General features: G+C 48.3%; 1 protein-coding gene across 1 annotated transcript in view; it reads left to right on the top strand.

Annotated features, from left to right (window-relative positions):
* B4GALNT2 (beta-1,4-N-acetyl-galactosaminyltransferase 2) overlaps window positions 1-27,098 on the top strand; it is a 41,012-nt gene that overhangs the window by 11,237 nt on the left and 2,677 nt on the right. The window contains exons 3-10 of the mRNA XM_045487237.1: window positions 8,153-8,341; window positions 8,872-9,009; window positions 11,073-11,179; window positions 12,200-12,237; window positions 14,793-14,973; window positions 15,583-15,669; window positions 24,004-24,191; window positions 25,139-25,279. Of these exons, the coding sequence (XP_045343193.1) occupies window positions 8,153-8,341; window positions 8,872-9,009; window positions 11,073-11,179; window positions 12,200-12,237; window positions 14,793-14,973; window positions 15,583-15,669; window positions 24,004-24,191; window positions 25,139-25,279 (1,069 nt within the window). The remainder of the gene's footprint in view (window positions 1-8,152; window positions 8,342-8,871; window positions 9,010-11,072; window positions 11,180-12,199; window positions 12,238-14,792; window positions 14,974-15,582; window positions 15,670-24,003; window positions 24,192-25,138; window positions 25,280-27,098) is intronic.

Below are 27,098 nucleotides of genomic sequence, written 5' to 3'. Positions count from 1 at the left end.
CGGGGCTCGAACTCACGGGCCCGCGAGATCATGACCTGAGCCGAAGTCGGCCGCTTAACCGACTGAGCCACCCAGGCGCCCCTAAAAAAAAATTTTTTTTTTTTAACGTTTATTCATGTTTGAGAGACACGGAGAGAGCAACTCACTATCTTGGTAGCCACCTGAGTCCTTCACGCAGATGTGTTGGTTTTCCTTCCGTTTTTCTAGTTCTCGTTGGTGGGCTGAACCAGGAGAGCAGGTGGAATCCGCACGCATCGGGTGCGGGCGCCGACGCTAAGAGTGGGGTATGGCGAACTTAATTGAGCTCACGAAAATAAAGGAGGTATTACTGGTGCTCAATATTGTGAAGCGATTCATAGTCATTATTATATAACGGCAGGTGATCCTCGGAGAAAAAATGGGGGTTACGGGCACTGACCTCCCCCTTTCACCTCCTGTGTAGTCGAACCATGTGTCACTTTTGACTCCCCCCCCCCCCCAACTTAACAGTTTACTGTTGACTGGAAGTCTTACCGATAGCATAAACGGTTTGACACATACTTTATATGTATGCGTGTTAGGCAATGTGTTCCTTTTTTGGTTGGGGAGAGAGAGAGAGCAGGTAAGAGTGAGGGCGAGCAGGGGAGGGGAGTGGGGAGTGGGGGGGCATGGGGAGAGAGAGAGAGAGAGAGAGAGGATCTCAAGCAGGCTCAGTGCTCAGCATGGAGTCCCATTTGGGGTTCAAGCTCACGACTCTGGGCTCATGACCTGAGCCGAGATCAAGAGTTGGGACACTCGGGGCGCCTGGGTGGCGCAGTCGGTTAAGCGTCCGACTTCAGCCAGGTCACGATCTCGCGGTCCGTGAGTTCGAGCCCCGCGTCGGGCTCTGGGCTGATGGCTCAGAGCCTGGAGCCTGTTTCCGATTCTGTGTCTCCCTCTCTCTCTGCCCCTCCCCCATTCATGCTCTGTCTCTCTCTGTCCCAAAAATAAATAAACGTTGAAAAAAAAATTTAAAAAAGAGTTGGGACACTCAACTGACTCAGCCACCACGCACCCCCAAAGTTATTATATTAATTTCAATTTTTCTTTTTTACGTCTCCGGTGAAACAAATATATATATTTAAAGCTTTTATTTATTTATTTTGAGAGAGAGAGAGAACAAGCAGAGGAGAGGCAGAGAGAAGGGGAGGGATTCGTGTGATAAAGTAAACAGAAATTATGAGATTACTTTCTCACGCGGTAGGCAAATCCTGACTAACTGGCTTCTGTTGTCTGCTGAGACGTGGGACCATCTGGACCAGCCCTGCTAGGGTACAAGAGCCCCTGAGGGCCGGGAGTGACACCATTTTCTGACTCAGGACCCAGAAGGTTCCTCCAGTTTCTTCCTGGTCCCAAAGTTCTGTACCTGGAATATGAGAACTGCTCGGCAGGGGTAAATAGCTTTATGGGACTTGAAGGGACAGGTTGCCATCAGCCGACCTGGATGACTGACTCATTGTTCCTCAGATAGGGTCCCACCAGAGTAGCAGCCTCATACAATTACAGTTTGAACTGGTCCCCACGTAAGAACGTGAAGAGTGCAATTTTAACATCGTAGGACAGGGGCGCCTGGGTGGCGCAGTCGGTTAAGCGTCCGACTTCAGCCAGGTCACGATCTCGCGGTCCGTGAGTTCGAGCCCCGCATCAGGCTCTGGGCTGATGGCTCAGAGCCTGGAGCCTGTTTCCGATTCTGTGTCTCCCTCTCTCTCTGCCCCTCCCCCGTTCATGCTCTGTCTCTCTCTGTCCCAAAAATAAATAAACGTTGAAAAAAAAAAATTAAAAAAAAATCGTAGGACATTTGTAGTTATCTGATAAAAATTTGACTGCTTAATATTTGATTGGTAATCTCTCACCAACCGGTTCTGCTTCATGACTGAATCGCAAATGCTGTCCTTAGCTGGAACCAAGGTTTGGTAAAATCAGAACTCCAAAGCTGAGACGGGGGTGATCACATGGTCGAACTTGAGTAAGGGTTAAGTAAAGGTGTATTTTCTGCCGGTGTTTCTAGAACGTGATTAGTTTAAACATGTCTGTCTTTGTCTGAATGTCTTTTTATTGTTATTTTTAAAATTATTTTTGAGAGAGAGAGAGAGAGAGAGAGAGAGAGACAGAGCGTGAGCACAGGAGGGGCAGAGAGAGAGGGAGACACAGAATCCGAAGCAGGCTCCAGGCTCCGAGCCGTCAGCACAGAGCCCGTCGCGGGGCTCGAACTCGCGAACCGCAAGATCATGCCCTGAGCCCAAGTCAGACACTTAGCTGACTGAACCAGCCAGGTGCCCCTGAATGTCATTTTTAGAAGATGCAGATGTTACAGAAATCTATAACAACAGAGTGAAAATTCCATGTGAACCTTTTATATATACTCAGGTATTTCTGGGCTTTGGTTTATTCCATTCACCTATTTGCTTATTCTGGAATCAGTATTATGCTTTTAATAACTGTAGCTTTCTAATAGTTTTATGCTTTAGTAGTACAGCCATCCCTCTTATTTATATTTTCCCTGCTATTCTCGTGTGTTACTTCCCATTAGAGTCATTTTGACAAACAAATCCTGTTGTGGATTCGTTGACGTGTTATTATGCTGAACTTACAGGTTGATATAGAGTGAAGTTACAGCTCTGAACTGTGGAGTTACTCTAGTTAAAAATAAGAAATTAGGGCGCCTGGGTGGCTCTGCTGGTTAAGCATCCGACTTCAGCTCAGGTCATGATCTCCCGGTTCGTGGGTTCGAGCCCCGTGTCGGGCTCTGTGCTGACAGCTCAGAGCCTGGAGCCTGCTTCGGATTCTGTGTCTCCCTCTCTCTCTGCCCCTCTCCTGCTTGTGCTCTGTCTCTCTCTCTCTCTCTCAAAAATGATATAATATTTTAAAAAATTTTAAAAAGGAATATGTTGACTGAAAAATTCCTCACTATAATCTGACTCTTAGCATTGACTAGAATTAATAACTTGGTGTATGTCAGATATTTCTTCTGTGACTCTACGCTTTAAATATGCATGTGGTCTTGTATTCAGTCCAATAAGGTCTTAGTGTTTTAAAGGATTTATACTACGTCTATTCAGTCGTCTGCTTTTTAAAAAAATTTTTTAATGTTTATTTATTTTTGAGAGAGAGAGAGAGGCAGACCGCGAGCAAGGGAGGGGCAGTGAGAGAGGGAGACACAGAACCGGAAGCAGGCCCCAGGCCCTGAGCTGTCAGCCCAGAGCCCGACGCGGGGCTCGAACTCGTGAACTGTGAGATCATGACCTGAGCTGAAGTCGGACGCTTCACCCACCGAGCCACCCAGCCGCCCCTCAGGGATTTGCTTTTCAAAATAAATGGCATTTCAGTATTTATTCAGCTGTTTAAAGTCTCACACTAGGGCTTTACAAGCTGTTGGACATTTGACAAATTATTTCTCCCGAAGAACCGTAACGCACATTCCCAGACAGTATAAATATATAATGGAACTAGTATTAATATATATCATTATTTATAAACGGATTATCAAGTACTAAAAAATTATCGTAATAAAACCAATGATCAAGTATCCAAAAATTAGGTCACACAGCTCAAAAGACATACACATACATTCTCTCCCTTTTGAAAGTTCCTATTATACCACTTGGCTTTTAGGAAACTATATTGGTACTTAAACTTTTGTTAACCAAAGGAAACTCAAAGAGGATTTTTGCTTTTACCGGAAAAAGGCGAAAGGGAAAAATAGCGCTGCTGGGTTTGTTTTGCAAGCCCGGGTACAGAGGCGGCTCGCACCCTGAGCAGCCCCAGGGGCGCCCCCAAGCGCCTTGCCCGGGGAACTCAGCATCTCAACATCAAGCAACCCTGTGTCTGCGAGCAATTGCTTTATCTCCGTTCATTTTGTGCATCCATTAGCAAGATGCTCCTGAGGTATCAGAAAAGCCTAAATGTAGTTAGTTTGGGGGTCTGGGAACACTAAAGAATTTTCCATAGAAATTCATGGTAATTCAACGGTCTCGTAGGATTGTTTTCCTTTCAGAGGGTGGGAGGAACCTGTAATACATTAGATAGCGGCTCAGTTCATTGCCAGAAATTCACTTCCTTTTTTTTCTTTTTTTCTTTTTAAAGGAGAGGCTGGGAAGAGGGGAAAAAATTCACACTTCAAACAAAAATAGTAGTGGTAAACAACTTCCGATAGGTCAGTAAAAGTTAGGAGATGTTCAGAAATTTTATGATTAAACTTCGTTTTACTCTCAATAACAAAGCCTCACTGGCCTTTCAGAAATAGTTACTAAGTTAAAGGATATATTCTACATGTTTTGCACAAGACAAAAGGCAACCTTTTATTAAAAGTAGGAATAAAGGGGCGCCTGGGTGGCTCAGTCGGTTGAGCGGCCGACTTCGGCTCAGGTCATGATCTCACCGACCGTGAGTTCGAGCCCCGCGTCGGGCTCTGGGCTGACAGCTCAGAGCCTGGAGCTTGTTTCGGTCTGTGTCTCCCTCTCTCTCTGACCCTCCCCTGTTCATGCTCTGTCTCTCCCTGTCTCAAAAATAAATAAAATGTTAAAAAAAAAAAAAAGTAGGAATAAAGCCTGGGGCTCAGTTAAGCATCTCGACTCTTGATTTCAGCTCAGATTTCAGATTTGATCTCACAGTTCATGAGTTCAAGCCCTGCATCGGGCTCTGTGCTGATGATGGGGAGCCTGCTTGGGATTCTCTCTCTGTCTCTCTCTCTCTCTCAAATAAATAAACTTTAAAAAATTAATAAAATAGGAATATAGGAAAATAAAATAAATAAAATAGGAATAGTCTTCTCATTCTTCTTTTTTTGAAGTTTATTTTTCATTTATTTTTTTTTGAGAGAGAGAGAGTGCAAGTGAAGGGCCGAGAAGGAGAGAGAGAATCCTGAGCAGGCTCTGTGCTGACAGCATGAAGTCACAGGGACTCAAGTTCCTGAACCGTGAGATCATGACCTGAGCTGACATCGGGAGTTGGACGCTTAACCGACTGAGCCACCCAGGCTCTAATTTTCTCACTAATTTTCAGGCTTTCCCTGTTAAGTTGCACACCAGGTGCAAACATTCCATTAACTGTAAGGCTTTTGCCTGAAGACTTTACAGGGTGTGCTGCTGTGCAATGTAGAGTTTCCAAGTGGAGGTTTTCTATTACAGCACAACGTGAGACTTACAGAAAGACAAATCATCACGGTAAGAACTTGGTTGACATCCAGCAAAAATCAGCGATTGTAGAAACCCGATGTACTTTGGTACGAATTCGGCGGAAGTGAACATAGAGTAAGCAGGCGAATCACCATACGAGTTTCCACTGTCAATGTTTGAAATTCCTGAAGGCATATACCACATCCAATGAGAGTGTTCATGGCGCCTGGGACTTTCATCCATGTGATACTGAAAATATACACATATTGGGCTGGGTATTTTGGTACTTCGCATCTCTAAATTTTCTTGGCTGTTGATAAGATCCTGGGATGAGAATGGATTTTTTTAAAAAAGTTTATTTATTTTTGAGAGACAGCGTGCAAGTGAGCTCAAGCAGGGGAGGAGCAGAGGAAAAGGGGGGAGAGAGGATCCCAAACAGGCTCTGTGCTGTCGGCGCAGAGCCCAATGCGGGGCTCGAACCCACAAACCGTGAGATCGGGACTTGCGCCGAAGTCAACAGCCAGACGCTTAACTGACTGAGCCACCCGGGTGCTGCTGGGATGGGAATAGATTTAAAAAAAAATTTTTTTTAAATGTTTATTTACTACTGAGAGAGAGAGAGAGAGACAGAGTGTGAGCAGGAGAGGGGTAGAGAGAGGAGGAGACACAGAAACCAAAGCAGGCTCCAGGCTCTGAGCCATCAGCACAGAGCCCGATGCAGGGCTCGAACTCACAAACCGCGAGATCATGACCTGAGCCGAAGTCGGTCACCCAACCGACTGAGCCACCCAGGCACCCCAAGGGATGGGAATAGATTTAAAGAAGACTTCCAACCCAAGATTGCATGATTTCAGCATCTCGCCAAGTGTCCAGAGAGGACCAGGAGATCAGGATCACACGGGCCACCTTAAGACTCCGTTTGCCACATCAGTCTTGTGTGTTTTTTCTTGAGTTCCTTTTTTCCTACACGTTTTTATTTAAATACCAGTTAGTTAACATACAGCGTAATATTAGTTTTGGTTTGAAATGTAAATCGTTGCCATGTTAAGAAAGATCAACTTATGATTTTACCCCAACAATTTTTATTTTATTGTTTATAAATCCCAAAGTTTTATTTAGAAATTTTTTAAAAAATTTATTTTGTTTGATTGATTGATTTATTTTTTAAACATTTATTTATTATTGAGAGACAGAGAGAGACAGACTGTGAGCAGGGGAGGGGCAGAGAGAGGGAGACAGAATTGGGACCAGGCTCCAGGCTCTGAGCTGTCAGCACAGAGCCCGACGTGGGGCTTGAACCACGAACCGTGAGATTGTGACCTGAGCCGATGTCGGACGCTTAACCGACTGAGCCACCCAGGCGCCCCTTAAAAAAAAAAAAAAATTAATGTTTATTTATTTTTGAGAGGGAGCGCAAGTGGGGGAGGGGCAGAGAGAGAATCCGAAGCAGGCTCCAGGCTCCGAGCTATCAGCCCAGAGCCTGATGCGGGGCTCGAACCCACGAACTGGGAGATCATGACCTAAGCCAAAGTCAGACCTGAGCTTAACCTTAAGACTGAGCCACCCAGGCTCCCTTCAAAGTTTTATTTTTTAAAACTGTCAAACTGAAGAAAACTTAGAACAGTGTTACCATGAATACCACGAATACACCTTCTACCTGGAGATAACAATTATTAATATTTTACCACATTTGCCTGATGTCTCTTTTTGTCTTTCAAATGGCTGAGCCATCTGAAAGGACATTCGAGACACGTGGACACGTCACCTCTAAAGAGTTCATCAGACTTCTCAGAATGACCACATTCCTCTATATAATCACAAGAGTACCAGCTCACCTAAAAAAAAAATGAACAGGGGCGCCTGGGTGGCGCAGTCGGTTAAGCGTCCGACTTCAGCCAGGTCACGATCTCGCGGTCCGGGAGTTTGAGCCCCGCGTCGGGCTCTGGGCTGATGGCTCAGAGCCTGGAGCCTGTTTCCGATTCTGTGTCTCCCTCTTTCTCTGCCCCTCCCCCGTTCATGCTCTTTCTCTCTCTGTCCCAAAAAAAATAAATAAACGTTGAAAAAAAAAAATGAACAATTCCCTAAGATAATCTAACCTTCAGCCCATGTTCAAATATTCACGATTGTCCTGAAAACGTCATTTAAAATTGTTTTTTGGAACAACGATCCCATCAAAGTCCACACGTTCTGTCTGGTTGCCAGATTTCTTTGATTTCTTCAGTATCGAAAGCTTTTCCCCATCCCTCCACTGTTTTTCCTTTTGTAATACTGTCTTTTTCAAGAGTCTAAGCCAGGGGCGCCTGGGTGGCTCAGTCAGTTAAGCGTCCCGCTCTTGATTTCGGCTCAGGTCACGATCTCGTGGTTCTTGAGATCGAGTCCCACGTTGGGGTCTGTGCCGACAGCGTGGAGTCTGTTTGGGATTCTCTCTCTCACCCTCTCTCTGCCCCTCCCCCCATGCACCTTCTGTCTCTGCCTCAAAATAAATAAACAGAAAAACATTTTTTTTTAATGTTTATTTTATTTTTGAGAGAGGGAGGGAGAGAGATTGACAGAGTGTGAACAGCGGAAGGGCAGAGAGAGGGGGAGACACGGAATCGGAAGCAGGTTCCAGGCTCGTGAGCCGTCAGCACAAAGCCCGACGCGGGGCTCGAACCTATGAACCGGGAGATCATGACCTGAGCCGAAGTCGGACGCTCAACCGACTGAGCCACCCAGGCGCCCCTCAAGAAAAGAGATTCTGGGGCGCCTGGGTGGCGCAGTCGGTTAAGCGTCCGACTTCAGCCAGGTCACGATCTCGCGGTCCGTGGGTTCGAGCCCCGCGTCGGGCTCTGGGCTGATGGCTCTGGGCTGATGGCTCGGAGCCTGGAGCCTGTTTCCGATTCTGTGTCTCCCTCTCTCTCTGCCCCTCCCCCGTTCATGCTCTGTTTCTCTCTGTCCCAAAAATAAATAAACGTTGGGAAAAAAAAAAAAAAAGAAAGAAAAGAGATTCTAACACAACTTGTTCTCTCGTGTGCCTACAGGTGTGAATTTCTACGGCTCCTCAAGATTTCAGCATTTCTCTTAGGCCTTGGCACTATTGGGTTTCTGTGCGTAAGTGTGGGGCTAAGTAGGCTCACACCAGAGCTCCCTCCTTCTGCTGTGGCTGACCAGCCGCCGAAGCTTCTACCAGAGGAACGTCTCCGGAACCTCTTTACCTACGATGGAATCTGGTGAGGTTCAAGTCCACGTTGTTCTGATGTCTACCTTGCTCCCCCTACGGTTTACTGTGCCTCCTGGTGCCCCTTTTATAGCCCCTTCCCCGCCTTCCCGAGCCTGCGCCCGTCGCTAAAGTGAACCGAACCGGGGGACCAGGAAAGGGTTCGGTCTGCAAGGTGCACAGCACCTACCAAAGTCCCTTACAACTACGGAGGGCCTGTCCGGCCAACAGTGTGAGAAAGGGGCAGCCTTTTCCACCCGCTGGCCTCCTCCTCTGGTGGGGCCAAGATGCCCCTGGCATCCATGTGACTCGAGTTTAAAGAAAGTGGGTGCAGGGGATAATTCCAGAGAGGGGACCTTCTCCCCTTTCTCCGTCCCCTCCCCTCCCTGCGTCTCGGGGAGGTGTTGCTGCTGGGATCCCAAGCAAGACCTGGGCGGGTGTGGGAAGGAGATGCCCAGGGTGGACGGTGAACCGCACGCCGGGTTTTAGATGGCGGGTTCTCCCCCCTCCCAGCTCCTGTTCACAGCCCTTTTCTGGTTTTAGGCTGTTCCCGAAAAACCAGTGCAAATGTGAAGCCCCCAAAGGGCAGGGAGGCTATAACTTCCAGGATGCCTATGGCCAGAGTGAACTCCCTGCGGTGAAAGCGAGGAGGCGGGCTGAATTCGAACACTTCCAGAGGAGGTAATGCAGACCGGGGCGGGGGGTGGGGGGGTGGGGGTGGGGGGTGAGGGGTGGGGGGCTCCTGGGTCTCTCCTGTGTCCTGAGGGTGTGAGTCCCAAGAAAACAGGGAGGATCTCCTCTCTTGCAGGGGCCCCTGGGGGTGTGGGGGAACCGTTAGGAATAAAGCAAGGAGTGAGAACCGAGGAAGATGGAAAATGGTCCGTCCATGAAGACGTATCAAACTTTGCACGTCTAGGGCATTTCCTCGTAAGAATCGAGCAGAGGAATGAAGATAGTCTGAGGCGTCCCTTCTTTCCTTCCTCCCTTCCTTTTCCTTTTTTCCAGCAATCATTTATGAATCATAGTGAAAGGCATGCTATAATAAAAAATAAACAGAACCACGCTTAGGGATTTGAACTCTGGAACAAACTGGATGCCGTTACCTGACCCCCCCCCCCCCCCCAGTACTTAAGTATCTTTATATGAAAAATGGCGATAGAGATAACTTCTTTCGGAGGTTTGTGAAGGCTCGTAATGAACATGGTGTTAACACAGCTAGTATCTCGTAAAGGGTCTGACGGACCGAAGCATTGCAAAAATATCACCTACTATTATTGTTGTGGTTTACTATTCATATTACTCTGCTTATGGTTCTTACAGGAGGTACATGATTCATTAAGAGATACATAAGTCACCTAAATGTTAGATCGTTATAAGTGCCCTATGGAGGTGCCAGTTAAATTCGTGTGGTAGAATGCTACTAAAGGCCTAAGATTTAATGGGATGGTGAAGCAAAGTGACCTTGGACTCTGATTTGTATATGAAGCAGGAGTCCCCAGCGTCTCCTGTAAGGGAGCATCTCAGAAGGAAGAGTTAAGGCAGGGCCCAAAGCCCGGGCAGGTGGTGGGGTGGGGGGGGGGTGGATTTTGTGATGGCTGAATGACAAGAAAGCAGGCGACGGCTGTTGGAGCCTAGTAAGTCAGGGGAGGGCTGGTGGTGCATGAACTCAGAGAGGCCAGGAGGCCAGGAGGCCAGGAGGAAGGGTGCGCCTTTTGCTTTCTGAGTAATGCAAGGAATTAGACAGGTTTTTTTTTTCTTTAAATGTTCACTTATTTATTTTGAGAGAGAGAGAGAGAGAGGAGAGGGAGAAAGAGAGGGAGAATCCCAAGCAGGCTCCAAGCTGTCAGCACAGAGCCCCACGCGGGGCTCGATCTCACGAACCATGAGATCACGACCTGAGCCCAGATGGAGAGTCAGACGTTTAACTGGCTGAGCCACCCACGTGAGCCTGAGTCATGAGTCAGGGAAGGGGAAGGGTGAGTAGGGCCCCTCCGGGTTTGCTTGTGGGAATCAACCACTACCCGCCCCCCGCCCCCAAGATCTCTGTGCCGCGTAATTGTCTGTATCCTTGAAACTATTATCATGATTTTATTTATTTTGAGAGAGAGGGCGCATGAGAGCAGGGGAGGGGCAGAGAGAGAGGGAGAGGGAGAATCCCCAAGTAGGCTCTGTGCTGTCAGCCGGGAGCCCTACCCCGGCGGCTTGATCTCACCAACCGTGAGATCCTGACATGAGCTGAAATCCAGAGTCTGTCACTTAACCGACTGAGCCACCCAGGCGTCCCTGTATCCTTGAAATTGTTAGTGGAGCTTAATATTGGCTAAGATCTCGGGTTCATTTGAGTCTGGTGTTATACTTCAATTAGAAAATGGTGCATGGGGGGGGGGCACTTGGGTGGCTCAGGGGGTTAAGTGTTGGACTCTTGATTTTGGCTCGGGTCACGACCTCATGGTTTGCGAGTTTGAGCCCCGCATCAGGCTCTGCGCTGACAGACCCCATTGTGTCAGGTCATGGTCTCACGGTTCGTGAGTTCGAGCCCCGCGTCGGGCTCTGTGCTGACCGCTCAGAGCCTGGAGCCTGTTTCGGATTCTGTGTCTCCCTCTCTCTCTGACCCTCCCCCGTTCATGCTCCATCTCTCTCTGTCTCAAAAATAAATAAACGTTAAAAAAAAAAAAAAAAAAAAAGAACCGACCCGGGAGACACGTCAGAGCGGCTGCTAACGGTTCCGGTTCTGTCCCCTGCAGAGAAGGGTTGCCCCGTTCACCGCCGCTGCTGGCTCAGCCCAACCTCCCCTTTGGGTACCCGGTCCATGGGGTAGAGGTGATGCCCCTGCACACGGTTCCCCTCCCAGGTAGGTACGTCTCTGTCTGGAGAGGAGCCAGGCAACTTTCTTAACCCTTCTGAAGCAAAATCGGGGAGTGGAAGGGGACAGTCGTGTATTGAGTGCCTGCTGTATGCTCAGCACAACGCAGGAAGCTTGGCGTGATTTCGCTGAATGTCGGTCTCACTGTTTCCGCCCCTGGGAATCACCCTCAGTAGTGGTGATCTCCCAGGGGACCCGAGATGACACAGAAGAGGACAGAAATCTGTGTGCCTCAAGGGCTCTTAGGACATCGTTGGCTTTTTGGCGTCCCGTCACTCATGGGAACAGGCCAAGATGAGCCCACCTCCTGGGACAGCATATTGAAAAGAGTATTTATGTTGGTTAAAATGCCCCTCCAACGAGGGATTTCTAGACACGTCTCTAGTTCGGGACCACATCCCTGTGAGGTAGATGTTACTTTGCCAATTTCACGGATGATTCCTTTTTTTTATTGTAAAATGTGCATGTCCTAAAATTTACCGTATTCATCATTTTGAAGCACGCGGGGTTGTGGCATTACATTCTCATCGTTCGGCAACCGGCACCATCATCCGTCTCCGGAACTTGTTAATCTTCCCCCACTGAAACTCTGTACCCAATTTAACATTAAGTCCCTTCCCCCCACTGCCCGTGGCAGCCACCATTCAGTAGAATGTCTTGTCTCTGTGAATTTGACTGTTCTAGAAACCTCATATATAGTATGATCCGTTGCGGCCTTCCCTTCAGTAACAGAGATGCCTGGAAAGTGCTAGATTAATTCACAGTCCCCGTCCAGTGCTGAGGGTGGGCATCAGAGGCTTTAGAACCACTGGAATTTGAGGACAGGGGACAGCCCCTAACACAACCCCCAGGGAGAGAGGAGTGTTCGGCAGATGCCCTGGGTAGGAGGGGACACTGAAGGAATTCTGGAAGGATGTATAGCATCCACCGGGAGGGTAGGAGCGTCAGGGAACCTTTGACACCCTCTCAACTGGTGTTTTTTTTTCTCCTTTCATCTATGTCTTCCAGGCCTTCAGTTTGAAGGACAAGACGCCCCCTTCTATAAGGCAAGTCCCCTTCCCAGCCCCTTTTTGCACTTGGCCTCCTGTCTACACCCTGCTTCCCCAGTGGTGGCTGGTCTCAGATTTTGACAGAGTCTTTATCCAGATTGAATATCTGACATGAGTCCCAGGTGGGGAGAGGAGAAAGGGTGCCTCCAGAAGGCATGATTTTCATGAACTCCAGCGGCCGGAGCTCCGAGGAGGACTTCTAAAGACCTGGGCCATCCCAGATGCTGCTGCTTCCGCCTCAAGAGGAAGTTGCGACCACAGCCTCGGCCACGGCCACGGCCATGGCTTCTGTGCATGTTGCCTCTGTCAGGGTGAGCTCCGGCAAGACCGATGCTCCGTGCCCTTAGCCTTCCGTAGCCCGCTTAACACGGCTCCAAATCCAGCTCTCCTGTGCGTAGAGCTGATGGGTTGGAGGCAAAAGGCATCCAGAGCCCTAATTTGAAAAGGAGTCTGGGAAATGTAGCTTTAGTTTTCCCACTCTGCATGCCAGAGGTTGGAATGGGTGGTGAGTGAGCAAATCTGCAAAACTACTCAGTGCCCGATGGCCTTCCCCCCTCCCAGCAAAGCGCTCCCCACCCCCACGCCCCGCCCCGCCACTTTCCCAGTACTCTCATATCTTCTTCAGGGTGCCTTTCTGTACCTGAGTTATTTTATTTTATTTTATTTTATTATTTAAAAAAAATTTTTTTTTAATGTTTATTATTTTTGAGACAGAGAGAGACAGAGCATGAACGGGGGAGGGGCAGAGAGAGAGGGAGACACAGAATCGAAAACAGGCTCCAGGCTTGAGCCATCAGCCCAGAGCCCGACGCGGGGCTCGAACTCACGGACCGCGAGATCGTGACCTGGCTGAAGTCGGACGCTTAACCGACTGAGCCACCCAGGCGCCCCTGTACCTGAGTTATTTTATATGCATCATGATAGACTGGTGGCTGACCTCCCCCACCAGAATAGAAGCTTCTGGAAGGTGCGGAGTTGGTTTTATTCACTGCTCTTCTCTCAGTGCCTCTAGTTTGGATCTCAGAAAACACCTGCCCGCTGACCAAAGCGTTCTCAGCAGACGTGACATAACCCAGTGTACCTTTCACAAAAGACGTCTGGATGCACAGAGGACGAGGAGGCAGGAGAGGAGAGGGGCTTTAGGGAGTAGCAATGGGATGGAGAGAAGGGGACCAGTCCTAGCTACGTGTTGAAGGTAGACCCGGCAGGACTCACTCAGAATAGCAGTGACCTCCATCAGGGACGTCACCAGTTGAATGGATGAAGGCGCCATTCACGAGGCTGGGAGAAGCAGGGAGAGAGTGGAAAACAGGTTGATAGAGAAAAATCAATAGTTTGGTCGCGAAGACTTAACTTTGAGTTAGTCGCCTGGGGAATTTCCTAGCAGAGCAAACAGCCGGGCAGTTAGGGCTCAGAGAGATGGGAGCTGGAGGCATCCATTTAAAAAAAATTTTTTTTTAATTTTTAAAAATTTTTTAAATTTATTTTTGCGACAGAGAGAGACAGAGCATGAGCAGGGGAGGGGCAGAGAGAGAGGGAGACACAGAATCCGAAGCAGGCTCCAGGCTCTGAGCTGTCAGCACAGAGCCTGATGTGGGGCTCGAATTCACAGACTGTGAGATCATGACCTGAGCCAAAGTCGGACACTTAACCGACTGAGCCACCCAGGCGCCCCCCCAAAAAAAATTTTTTTAACATTTTATTAATTTTTGAAAGACAGAGACAGCATGAGTGGGGGAGGGGCAGAGAGAGAGAGAGAGAGAGAGAAAGAGAAAATGTGAAGCAGGCTCCAGGCTCTGAGCTGTCAGCACAGAGCCTGACGCGGGGCTCGAACCCACAGACTGTGAGATCATGACCTAGGCCGAAGTCAGACCCTCAACTGACTGAGCCACCCAGGAGCCCCTGGAGACATACATTTTTAAGCCAACAGCCTATGAATGATATTTAAAGATGCCTCCTCTAGGGGCGCCTGGGTGGCTCAGCTGGTTCAGCGTATGACTCTCGGTTTTGGTTCAGGTCATGATCTCGGGGTTTGTGGGATCGAGCCCCGTGGCTGACCGGTGTGGAGCCTGCTGGGGATTCTCTCTCTCCCTCGTTCTCTGCCCGTCCCCCGCTCAGGCACATGCTCTCTCTCTCTCTCAAAATAAATAAGTAAACTTTCAAACATATATACATAAAGCCGCCTCCTCTAGAAGGTGTTGAGTAGGAAGAGAAAGGGGGACAGAACCGAACCCTGAAAAACTCCATTTGGAGGTCAGACGGAGGAAGAGCCAAAGTCAAAGGAAGCAGCCCGCGGCAGTAGGCAGAAATCTAGAAGAATGGTATCCCGTAAGCCAAGGGATGAGAGAGCAGTGGCCCTTGAACACTCCAGGCCCCAGGACTTGATTCTGCTTTGCTGAGGGTAAAGCTACAATTGCCTGCGGTGCCAGACCCCAGCTTTCAGGAGCACCCCGGAGCGCCTCCTCTTTCCCGCCTGTGCCCTGCCCCCTGCTGGCCATCCCGGGTATGTGCCTTTCCTCGCATTCAGCGCCCTTCTACCTCATCCACCCTAGGTCACGCTGACAGCGTCTCTGGGGACCCTGAACACCCTTGCTGACGTCCCGGACAGTGTGGTGCAGGGCAGAGGCCAGAAGCAGCTGACCGTTTCGACCAGTAACCGGCAGCTTTTGAATTTCGTCCTCCAGCACCTGACATACACCAGCACAGTGTACCAGCACCCCAGGGTGGATGTGGGTGAGAGCCTGTGCTTGGAGGGCAAAATGCGAAGGGAGCGGGAAAGCGGCCACGGGACCCTCTCAAAGTCTTCCTCCTCCAGGAAGCCCGCCTGCGTTTAGCACGCTTGCCTTGCTCCTGTTTCTAACCCTGGATGTCTGGGCACTGACAGGAAAGAGGGATGTGGGGGAACTCCCAGTCCCAAGGGCAGTGGTTTTGTCTCCCACCCCAGGGATTCCCTGGGAGAACAATCCTTGCCGCCCTGATGGCAGCCCCAGGTTCTTTCCGGATGAATTCAAGTCGCTCTTTTCCCTTTGGGGGCGCCTGGGTGGCTCAGTCGATAAAGCATGCCACTCTTGTTCTTGGCCTCGTGGGTCGTGAGTTCGAGCCCCGTGTGAGGCATAGAACTTAATTGGAAAAAAAAAGGGGGGGGCAGTCAGCAGGTTGCCCCAGGGACGCAGAGCAAGTCAGGTGCCAGAATGCTGTCAACGTTATGGGGTCCTCAGTCTCATCCCAGGCGGGACATTCTCTACCGGGCCTTCACCTGGCTTCAAATTGGCTTCCTTGGGGGCAGCGTGGAAAGTGACCCAGACGCGGTGCTGCCCACCTTGCCCTTCTGTCTCCCTCCAGTGAGTCTGGAGTCCAAGTCCTCAGTCGCCAGATTTCCAGTGACCATCCGCCATCTTGTCATGCCCAGGTTGTATGACCCTGGACCAGGTGAGGCCCTTGCCCCCGGGGCTCCAGGGTGGGATCCTGTGGAGCTTTTGGTGACATTTGGAAGGGATTCCCCCCCCCCGCCCCCCGGGAGGTGGAGGAGGAGATTCAATGAAAATAACAGCTCTGATTGGATTCCTGACAAACAAGCTTTGCTTGGTGGGGGTGGGGGTGGGGTAGGGGGTGGATTCGAGGACACACGCTCTTAATATCTCTTAATCATATTTAACTTATTATATGGTTGGGCTTATTTTGAAAAAAAAAATGAATGACAACGTCTTAATAAGTAATAGTAACAAGAACAGAATGGTACTGGGACGTGGCTAGATGTATCAATGGAGTCCAACTGGAAATCCAGAAACGACCATGTTAGAATTCTACCATGTAATGAAGGCAGCTTTTCAAATTAAAGGGCAAAAAAAGATGGATTAGCCAAGAAATCCCATGGGACAGCTGTGGAGCTACGTAGAAGATAGAAAGTTGAATCTGTCTTACAGCTCATACCAAGAGAAATTCCAAACTGATCAAATATCGCATATTTTTAAGTGCTAGAGCGAAAAAAAAAAATCCATGGAGTGAAAAAAAAAAGCAATCCTAGAGTATAAGACCTTTCTAAGTACGTCACAAAACACAAAGGCCAGAAAGGAAAGACTACCCACGTAAAATACCCAAAATTGTTCAATGTTTTTATGGCAGAAACCCACCAAAGGCAAAGGCAAATGACAAAGAACAAATTGGGAAAAAAAAAATATCTTCAGCACGCGTTAAAGTCAAAGGTGTGCTTTTATTTGCAAGCGCCTGTGAATCAATAAAAACGCCTAATAAGCCAGGGCACCCGGCTGGCTCTCGGTGGAGGGTGTGTCTCTTACTCTGGGGGTTGGGAGTTCGAGCCCCAGGCTGGGTGCAGAGATTACTTAAATAAATAAATGTTTGAAAAAAACACCTACTTGGGAATGCAAGCTGGTGCAGCCACTCTGGAAAACAGTATGGAGGTTCCTCAAAAAAGCTAAAAAGAGAACTACCCTACGACCCAGCATTTGCACTACTAGGCATTTATCCACGGGATACAGGTGCTGTTTCGAAGGGACACATGACCCCCCATGTTTATAGCAGCACCATCCACAATAGCCAAAGTATGGAAAGAGCCCAAATGTCCATCGATGGATGAATGGATAAAGAAGATGTGGTATATATATGCAATGGAGTATTACTTGTCAACCATAAAGAATGAAATCTTGCCATGTGCAACTGCGTGGATGGAACCGGAGGGTATTATGCTAAGCGAAATTAGTCAGAGAAAGACAAAAATCATAGGACTTCACTCCTGTGAGGACTTTAAGAGACAAAACAGAGGAACATAAGGGAAGGGAAACAAAAATCATATAAAAACAGGGAGGGGGACAAAACAGAAGAGACTCATAAATGTGGAGAGTAAACTGAGGGTTCCTGGAGGGGGTGTGGGAGGGGGGGATGGGCTACATGGGGAAGGGACATTAAGGAATCTACTCCTGGTATTATTGTTGCACTATATGCTATTTGGATATAAATTTCGATGTAAATTTTAAAAAAGAAAAAAAAATTAAAAAAATAAAAAAATGCCTACTAAGCCAATGGAAAAATACACAGCTTGCTACAGATTAAATCCAAAATACTTTTAGCCATTAAAATATGTCCTCAATCCCACGCTTAAAAAAAAAGCACAACTGTGAAATACATTCATATCAGAAAGGATTGGAGGAGGAGTGGGGGGAAGGCACTCTTTGAAAAAATTTTTTAGTCTTTATTTTTGAGAGAGAGAGAGAGAGAGAGAGAGAGAGACAGACAGAAGCAGAGCTCCAGCGGGGGTGGAACAGAGAGAGGGAGACACAGAATCCGAAGCAGGCTCCAGTCTCTGAGGTGTCAGCACAGAGCCCGGTGCGGGGCTCGAACTCACGAACTGCGAGATGATGACCTGAGCCGAAGTCAGACACTTAAACGACGGCACCATCCAGGTGCCCCAGGGAGCAGGCATTCTTCTGAAGCCCCGTGGGACGTGTAAATTGGCATAACCTTTCTGGAGGTAGTTTGGCAATATCTATCAACATTTGGGATGTGTATTCCCTTCGGGCCAGCAATGGCACTTGTAGAAGTTATACTATACTTGTATCTGTGTGAAATGACGTTTGTTTGAGGTTCTTTATTGCAGCAAAAACCTGAGGAGTGGGATGCATTGGTTAGATCAAGTGGGGTCCATCCATATAATGAAATTCCATGCAGTGGCATTCTGAAGGAGGGAAGGGGGAAAACAGGAGGAGATTTTTGTTTTTTTATATTGGTACAAAATGATTTCCAAGTTATAGGCGGGTACAGAAGAGAGGGAAGGGTAAGCTACCATGTCTGTAAAAAGGAAGAGAGAAAAAAATGCATCTACATTCATTGCTGGATTAAGGAAAAACGAACAAGAAGTTGGTAACATTGGTTGCCTCCTGGTTTCCTCATTGGGGGACAGAGATGGGAAGAAATTTTTTCATGGTATAACGTTCGATATATTCAGAATTTTGAACCGCTTGGCAGTTTTTGAATATATTATGTATGTATTCAAAGTCTATTCTATCCAAATAGAGTCTATTCAAAATACAAATTGAATTACTATTTAAGGGTAATAGCATGAAATATCCAGGGAGAAGGATTTAAAATATTTGCCTAACACAACTATCTCAAAAATAAGAGAATTAAGTACAAGAAATTCACATAATTTGTTTTCTTTTTTGGCTTCAGGTTTGCTTTAAAGACAAGGTGTTATTTTTAGGTAGAAACTTCCACAATCTTATCCCCCTCCCTTCCATTAACAAATGATCACATATATCTTTCTTTTCCTGGTTTTTGTACATTTCATACGTAAATTTCTATTCCCACCCGCATGTGTGTGCGGGCGCACAGCATAGAGCATTGAGCGTGGTTTTGAGCTGTTCATAAAAGTTATCGTACCTTATGGTGTGAAGTTCTAGATTCTGACCTTTTGTCAATCTGCGGCTTGTCTTTTGATTTTGTTTCTGGTGTCGTTTGTTATGTGAAAGTTGTATCCTTTAATGTAGAAGTGATTTTTTTTTTCTACCTTTTGCTTTTTGTGCTTTGGTCAAGAAATTCTTCCTACCTTGAAGCCATAACGATATTCTCCTGTATTTTTTTTTTTTCAAAGTTGTAGGTTTGGCTTTTCACATGTAGATATTTAATCCCCATGCAAGTTATTTTTATGTGTGGCATGTGCTGGGGATCTGATTTTTTTGTATATGAATAGCATATTGTCCCCACACCATATATTAATGAGCCTATCTATCCTCCTCCTCCATGGCTTGTGTGACCAGTCTGTCACATACCAAGTTTCATATATGCAGGGGTCTGAATCTTGGCTTTGTTGGGTTGCATTGGTCTGTTTCTCCTTGGGCCAATCCCATAAGACTTCAGTAAGCTGTATAATGAGTTTTACATCTAGTGGGGATAAAATCTATACTTCAGAGGGCGCCTGGGTGGCTTAGTCAGTTAAGCATCCGACTTTGGCTCAGGTCATGATCTCGCGGTCCGTGAGTTCGAGCCCCGCGTCCGGCTCTGTACTGACAGCTCGGAGCCTGGAGCCTGTTTCGGATTCTGTGTCTCCCTCTCTCTCTGACCCGCCCCCTCTCTGTCTCTCTCTGTCTCAAAAATAAACATTAAAAAAAAAATTTTTTTTTAAATCTCTACTTCAGGATGACTATACTTCGTTTGCAACATTTTCTTAACTTCTTGGTGTTTGACTTTTCCATTAGAATTTCAGGATCCTCTCATCAAGCTCCTCCAAAATCCCTTGAGATTTTGATTAGCATATCATAGAATTTATAGATGAATTAGAGATGAGTTGGCAACTTGGGAAAGTTGAATATTCTCAGTCATGAATCTGGTATACCTTTCCATCTTATGGTTTCTGCGATCGTCTCTTCATAAGCTCTTCAGTAATTAATTTATTTTGTAATTTTATTCGTAAAGAAATTGCACACATTTCGTTGGATTTAGTCTTAGGTGCTCTATGTTTTTTATTGTTACTGTGAATTGAATCTTTTCCTTCTTTAAAAAAATTTTTTTAATGTTTATTTATTTTTGAGAGAGAGAGTATGAGTGAGGGAGGGGCAGAGAGAGAGGGAGACACAGAATCTGAGGCAGGCTCCAGGCTCTGAGCTGTCAGCACAGAGGGTGACGCGGGGCTTGAACCCACGAACCGCGAGATCATGACCTGAGCCGAAGTTGGATGCTTAACCCACTGAGCCACCCGGGTGTCCCTGGATCTTTTTCTTCTACCTCTTGATTCGTTGTTGCTAATATACAGGACAGCAGTGATTTTTTTTTTTTTTTTTTGAGAGACAGAGAGAGAGAGAGAACATGCAAGGAGGGAAGATGGGCAGAGGGAGGGAGAGAGAGAACCTTAAGCAGGCCTCATGCTCAGCAGAGACTGTGACGTGGGGCTCGATCCCGTGACCGTGAGATCACGACCTGAGCCAAAATCAAGAGTTGGACGTTTAACTGAGCCCCAGGACATCAGTGACTTTCAAACGTTGGAGTCATAAAAAGCATCTTTGCTGCCCTCTTATTGATGATGTGTTTAAACACAAACATAGAGTCTCTTAGATAAGTACTGATTTTTTTTGTCCCTTCCTTTGCTTTTAATTCTTATACTTTGTTTTCTTGTCTTGACTCCATTTGGCAAAAACTTCCGGTATAGGGTTGAATAGTGGCAGTGAGTCCTAGAGGGTGATTTGACTTGTTCCTGAGCATTCTAGTGCTACACTATTAATGTTTGCTGTGTGGGAGTGGTAAATGTATCAGGCTAAGAAAGTTATTTCCTTCTGTTTCTATTGCCAAGGCTTTTTCTGTTTCTACCTTCTATTTTCTGTTTTCTTACTAAGAGTTTTTATTATGGATGAGTGTTGGATTTTAATCAGATAATTTATCTGCATCCATTGAAATAATTTTTCTCCTTTAATTGGGTTCATGTAGTGATTTACATTGGGTGATTTTCTTTTTTTCTTTTCTTCTTTCTTTCTTTCTCTTTCTCTTTCTTTCTCTTTCTTTCTTTCTTTCTTTCTTTCTTTCTTTCTTTCTTTCTTTCTCTGAGGGAGAGAGAGCACTTGAGTGGGGGAGAGAGGGAGCGGGAGAGGGAGAGAGACAATATTAAGCAGGCTCCACACCCAGCATGGAGTCCAACGTGGGGCTCGATCTCACGGTTGTGAGATCATGACCTGAGCTGAAATCAAGAGTTGGACCCGTAACTGACGGAGCGACCCAGGAGTCCCTGATTAATTTCCTGCAGCGGAATATCCTCACGTTTCTGGAACAAACCCATTTTTTTTTTTTTAATATAATTTATTTTCAAGTTAGCTAACATACACTGTGCTCTTGGCTTTGGGAGTGTGCTCTTGGCTTTGGGAGTAGATTCTCATGATTTATCGCTTCCATACAACAGCCAGCGCTCATCCCAACAAGTGCCCTCCTCAATGCCCATCACCCACTTTCCTTTCTCTCCCCCACCCCCATCAACCCTCAGTTTGTTCTCTGTATTTAAGAGTCTCTTATGGTTTGCCTCCCTCCCTCTCTGTTTGAAACGACTTTTTCCCTTTCCCTTCCCCCACGGTCTTCCGTTAAGTTTCTCAAATTCCACATATGGGTGCAAACATGTGATATCTGTCTTTCTCTGACTTCACTCAGCCGAATACCCTCCAGTTCCATCCACGGCAACAAACCCATTTGGATGGCAGTGTGTCATTTGACCAAATGCTGAATTAAATTTGCTACTATTTTGTTTAGGATTCTTGCGCCTGTGTTCAAAACTGAGACTATCTTTTCTGGTAAAGTCCTTGCCCGGTTTTGTTATCTATATTATACAGTCTCATAAAATGGGTTGAGTAGCTCTCCTTTTTTTTTTTTAAACTAATTTTCTGGGGCGCCTGGGTGGCGCAGTCGGTTAAGCGTCCGACTTCAGCCAGGTCACGATCTCGCGGTCCGGGAGTTCGAGCCCCGCGTCGGGCTCTGGGCTGATGGCTCAGAGCCTGGAGCCTGTTTCCGATTCTGTGTCTCCCTCTCTCTCTGCCCCTCCCCCGTTCATGCTCTGTCTCTCTCTGTCCCAAAAATAAACGTTGAAAAAAAAAAAAAAGAACAAAATATTAAAGATTAAAAAAATTTTTAACGTTCATTTTTGAGAGAGAGAGAAAGAGAGAGAGAGCGAGCATGAATGGGGGAGGGGCAGATCGAGACGGAGACACAGAATATGGAACAGACTCCAGGCTCTGAGCTGTCAGCACAGGGCCCGATTTGGGGCTCGAACCCATGAACCGCGAGATCATGACCTGAGCCAAAGTTGGACGCTTAACTGGCTGAGCTACCCAGGTGCCCCATATTGCTTCAAAATTCTAAGCATTCTCATTTTAAATCGTTTTTGGATTCCTCTGTTACTGCCAGTCTATCTGGAATGGGTTCATCTCTATGTGGTCGATCCGTGGTGGACTCATTGGCTGTTGTTCATCCTAATTTTTCTTTGGGTGTTTTGTAATTTTTGTGGGTGAGCTCATCCTGAGTAGGAGATTTTGCTTGCTTGTTTTGTTTTCTCTCTCCCTTCCCTCTCCGGACTCTGCCTCATGGTGATATCGGGGTTATGGAAGAGCCAGTTTCTGGGCCCGACGGTGGCGTGGCACAGGTCATGGCTGGGGGGGGGGGGGGTGGCGTCATTTCTGTTTGGGCCCAGACGTGTGTGCAGGGCTGATAGCCGTCCTGGGATTCCTTGCCTGGCAGGGAGTAGGTGGCGAGGGATGGAGGGTGTGCAACTTAGCTCCATTCTGTGGCTTCTAGCAACAAGCCTGGCTCTGGGGGCGCCTGGGTGGCTCAAGCGTCTGATTCTCGATTTGAGGTCATGATCTCAGCGTTTGTGGGATGGAGTGTACCACTGGGCTCTGTGCTGACATCGCGGAGCCTACTTATGACTCTTCCCCTCCCCATCTCTCTGTGCCCCTCCCCCCAACACGCACAAAATAAATAAATAAGCACTAAAAAAAAAAAAAAAAAAAAAAAAAGCGCCCGGCTCTGGACCCGCACGTCCCATGAGACACCTTAATTCGGTCACCCCTCAGAATCAGCCTCCGCCGATGCTTCTGGTTCCAGAATGCAGCAGCCCCCAGCTCCAGCCCCGCTCAACGGCTTTTTATTTCTGTTCCTTGGGAACTAATGTGTGCTTTGGAGCATGGCTATATCTTTGTATCTTTATGATTGCTCTATATCGGGAAAACTAAGGAATCTCGAACAGAAAGCTACACCACCAACTTAGCCAGGAGTCCCCGACCTTGACCACATCCTATAGTAATTCATGCCCCGGGTTCTCTCTTTCCCGCAGAACAAAAGAACCCGAGGTGTCTTGTGGCCCAAGGAAAGGGAGGAAGTGATTCATTTGACAGGCCCTTGAACACCATTTACTTGACCCTTTCCACCGATCACTTTTCTCTCACTCCCTCAGACCCGAGGGGAGCTGACGTAATGGTGCAACAGGTATTTACAAAAGGGGTTTCTGGAATGATGACGTCTGTCATTCTGAGAAGGAGCGCTGCCGTAGGGATCTGGAGCTGTCGCCCACAAGCCATGGGTGGGGTGATGGTTTTCAGCATGTTTTTATAATATTTTTGCTTCCTTTCCCTTATGTTCATCTGGGTTTTTTGTTTTTTTTATCTTAAATTCCTCAAATGAGTGAAGTCATATGATGTTTGTCTTTCTCTGACTAATTTCGCTTAGCCTCATACCCTCCGTTTCCATCCACATGGCTGCAAATGGCAAGATTTTATTCTTTTCAATTGCCGAGTAATACTCCATTGTATAGACATCCCACGTCTTCTTTATCCATTCATCCATCGATGGACATTTGGGCTCTTTCCATACTTTGGCTATTGTCGATAGTGCTGCTATAAACATGGGGGGGCATGTGTCCCTTCGAAACAGCACCTGTATCCCTTGGATAAATGCCTAGTAGTGCAATTGCTGGGTCGTAGGGCGGTTCTATTTTTAACTTCTTGAGGAGCCTCCATACTGTTTTCCAGAGTGGCCGCACCAGTTTGCACTCCCACCAGCGGTGCGAAAGAGATCCCCTCTCTCCGCATCCTCGCCACCATCTGTTGTTGCCCGAGTTGTTCAAGTGAGCCATTCTGACAGGTGTGAGGTGATATCTCATTGTGGTTTCGATACGTATTTCCCTGAGGATGAGTGAAGTTGAGCATTTTTTCATGTGTCGGTTGGCCATCTGGATGTCTTCTGTGGAGAAGTGTCTGTTCATGACATCCACCCTTTCTTGGCCAGAGAGGAAGCTCAGAGACCTGGTGACCATCGCCACCAAAACTTTCCTCCGTCCCCACAAGCTCATGACCATGCTCCAGAGCATTCGGGAGTTCTACCCAGACTTGACCGTGATCGTGGCCGATGACAGCAAGGAGCCCCTGAAGATTAAGGACGACCATGTGGAGTATTACACCATGCCCTTTGGGAAGGTGTGTCCCCGGCAGATGGGGAGGCATCTGGGTCCTGGGACCCAGAGTCAGTTCTTCCCTGGATGGGGCTGCCTGAGTGGCCTTCCCAAGGAAGCCCGATTCTGGGGTGGAGGGGGTGGGGCTCTTCTCTGAGCCCCGTTGCTGACTCCACCTTCACAGAGAAATCGGGTCACTCTTAACTTTTCTGCACTAACAAGGCGATCAGTCCGTCTTTCCTCACGCTTGGTGTGGACATTAGTCTTTCTGAGTGACTTGAGGTGTTGGACATCCTAAGGATTCCTGACCTGCAGATTCAAGAGCAGAGAACCTCGTGATCCTTATGATTCCACCCAAGCTAGAGGCACTCTCCCTCTCTCCCTTTCTCTCTCCTTCACATACCCTTTCCTACAAGGACACACAGAAAGAAAAGGGGATGATATATACTATAGCGTCCCACCCTCCAACACTTTCCAGGCACCAGGAGGGGAAGTGGAAAGAGAGTCACAGCGTCAGGTGAGAAAGGACTCCGGTCACCCCACATTGGCCCTGGGACCAACGAAGCGCTTCCTGGCCTTTTCTTTTCTTTTTTTTTTTTTTTTTAACGTTTATTTATTTTTTGAGACAGAGAGAGACAGAGCATGAACAGGGGAGGGTCAGAGAGAGAGAGAGGGAGACACAGAATCGGAAGCAGGCTCCAGGCTCCGAGCTGTCAGCCCAGAGCCCGTCGCGGGGTTCGAACCCGCGGACCGCGAGGTCACGCCCTGAGCCGAAGTCGGACGCTCCACCGACTGAGCCGCCCAGGCGCCCCTCCTGGCCTTTTCTTCATATCAACCTCTGATTCAGGGAGTCCCTGTCCTTCCTCCTGTTTGGGGTGCAGCCTGGCTGTTGGGAACTTAGCAAGCTCTCCGGGGGATTCTAACACGCGCCCGGGGCCGGCAACCTCTGTTCTCCCCTCATTCCACCCGCAGGGCTGGTTCGCCGGTAGGAACCTGGCCATCTCTCAGGTCACCACCAAATACGTTCTCTGGGTGGATGATGATTTTCTCTTCAACGACAAGACCAAGATTGAGGTGCTGGTGGATGTCCTAGAGAAAACGGAACTGGACGTGGTAAGGCTGAGCTGCCGCTTTTTACCCCCCGCCCCCCCCCCCCCCCCCCCCCCCCCCCGGCTGCTATCTGTAGAGACAGCCAAGAGAGGGAAGGGGAAGGGGAGGGAAGAGAGGTAGGGGCAGGGGAGGGAGGGCTCCCGGGAGGGCGAGGGGCTCATGCAGGAGATGGGCAAGCCAGCACAGCTCGGGTTGAGAGCGCCACACTGGGGATCAGGAGGTGTGCGGCCTCCGTCTCTGCCTCCATATTTACTTTTCTTTGAGTAAATGACCCCCCCCCCCCCCCGCCGCACCCACCCCCCCCCACCCCCCGCCCCCGCTCCGCTCCTAACCTTTATTCTATCTTTAAAACGGTGTGTTTATGGGATCACTTCTAACTTCCTCCCCGGACCGGGGTGAGGGGAAACAGCAGTGCTCTCTGTTGCTGTCACACGCCATTGATTTGTTTTATTGTATTATTATTATTATTTGTAAACACTTTTTATTGTTTATTTATTTATTTGTTTATTTGTTTTTGGGACAGAGAGAGACAGAGTATGAACGGGGGAGGGGCAGAGAGAGAGGGAGACACAGAATCGGAAACAGGCTCCAGGCTCTGAGCCATCAGCCCAGAGCCCGACGCGGGGCTCGAACTCCCGGACCGCGAGATCGTGACCTGGCTGAAGTCGGACGCTTAACCGACTGCGCCACCCAGGCACCCCTTGTTTATTTACTTTTGAGAGGGTCCAAGCGTGAGCCGAGGAGGGGCAGAGACAGGGGGAGACACAGAATGGGAAGCAGGCTCCGGGCTCCGAGCTGTGCGCACAGAGCCTGACGCGGGGCTCGAACTCACGGACCTGAGATCCGGGATCTCACGGATCTCACGGATCTCACGGTCGTGAGATCACGACCTGAGCCGAAGTCGGACCCTTCACCGACTGCGCCCCCCCCCCCCCCCAGGCGCCCTTCTGTCACACATCATTAAAAAAAAATGTGAAGGGTACAACGTTTTTAAAAGCGTACGTAGCCTTATTGAGGTTAAAAAAAAGAGGAAGAAGAGAAAGAAGGGACACCTGGGTGGCTTAGTCAGTTAAGCATCCGACTCTTGATTTCAGCTTAGGTCACGATCCCAGGGTTGTGAGATCGAGCCGTGCATCAGGCGCTGCTCTGAGCGTGGAGTCTGCTTGGGATTCTCTCTTTCTCTCTTTCCCTCTGCCCCTCTCCCCTGCTGTCTCTGGCCGTATCGTAATTTAGTCCACTTAAAACTCAGAGGGTCGGGGCGCCTGGGTGGCGCAGTGGGTTAAGCATCCGACTTCAGCCAGGTCACGATCTCGCGGTCCGTGAGTTCGAGCCCCGCGTCGGGCTCTGGGCTGATGGCTCAGAGCCTGGAGCCTGTTTCCGATTCTGTGTCTCCCTCTCTCTCTGCCCCTCCCCCGTTCATGCTCTGTCTCTCTCTGTCCCAAAAATAAATAAACGTTGAAAAAAAAAATTAAAAAAAAAAACAAAAAACTCAGGGGGTCTATTTGCTGAACGAAGAAGGAAAGAAGTGGTGATTCTTCTCTCCTCTCAGGGTGGGGGTGGGTGGGTGGGGGGGCCAGGAGCAGAGCAGGGGGAGGGAGGCAGCTCGAGACACAAGGCCCCTTGCAAGAGGGCCGGCAGTGGTGACCCCACAAAGGGACCCTTGGCTGCTGTGGGCCTGCACCCAAGCACTGCTCCGCCTCGTGGGAGGGAATGACTTACCTTCTGGAAAGAGCGAGCTTGCTGTAGGGTAAGCGGAGCAGACTTGTCTGCCCTTTGGACATGGTGCTTTCTGCTCCCACCAGCGAGATCTCCTGGGGTGAGC

Source organism: Leopardus geoffroyi, chromosome E1 (assembly GCF_018350155.1).
Source record: "Leopardus geoffroyi isolate Oge1 chromosome E1, O.geoffroyi_Oge1_pat1.0, whole genome shotgun sequence".
Taxonomy (NCBI): Eukaryota; Metazoa; Chordata; class Mammalia; order Carnivora; family Felidae; genus Leopardus; species Leopardus geoffroyi.
Note: the sequence above shows the minus strand (reverse complement) of the source record. Positions and strands in the feature narration are given on the sequence as shown.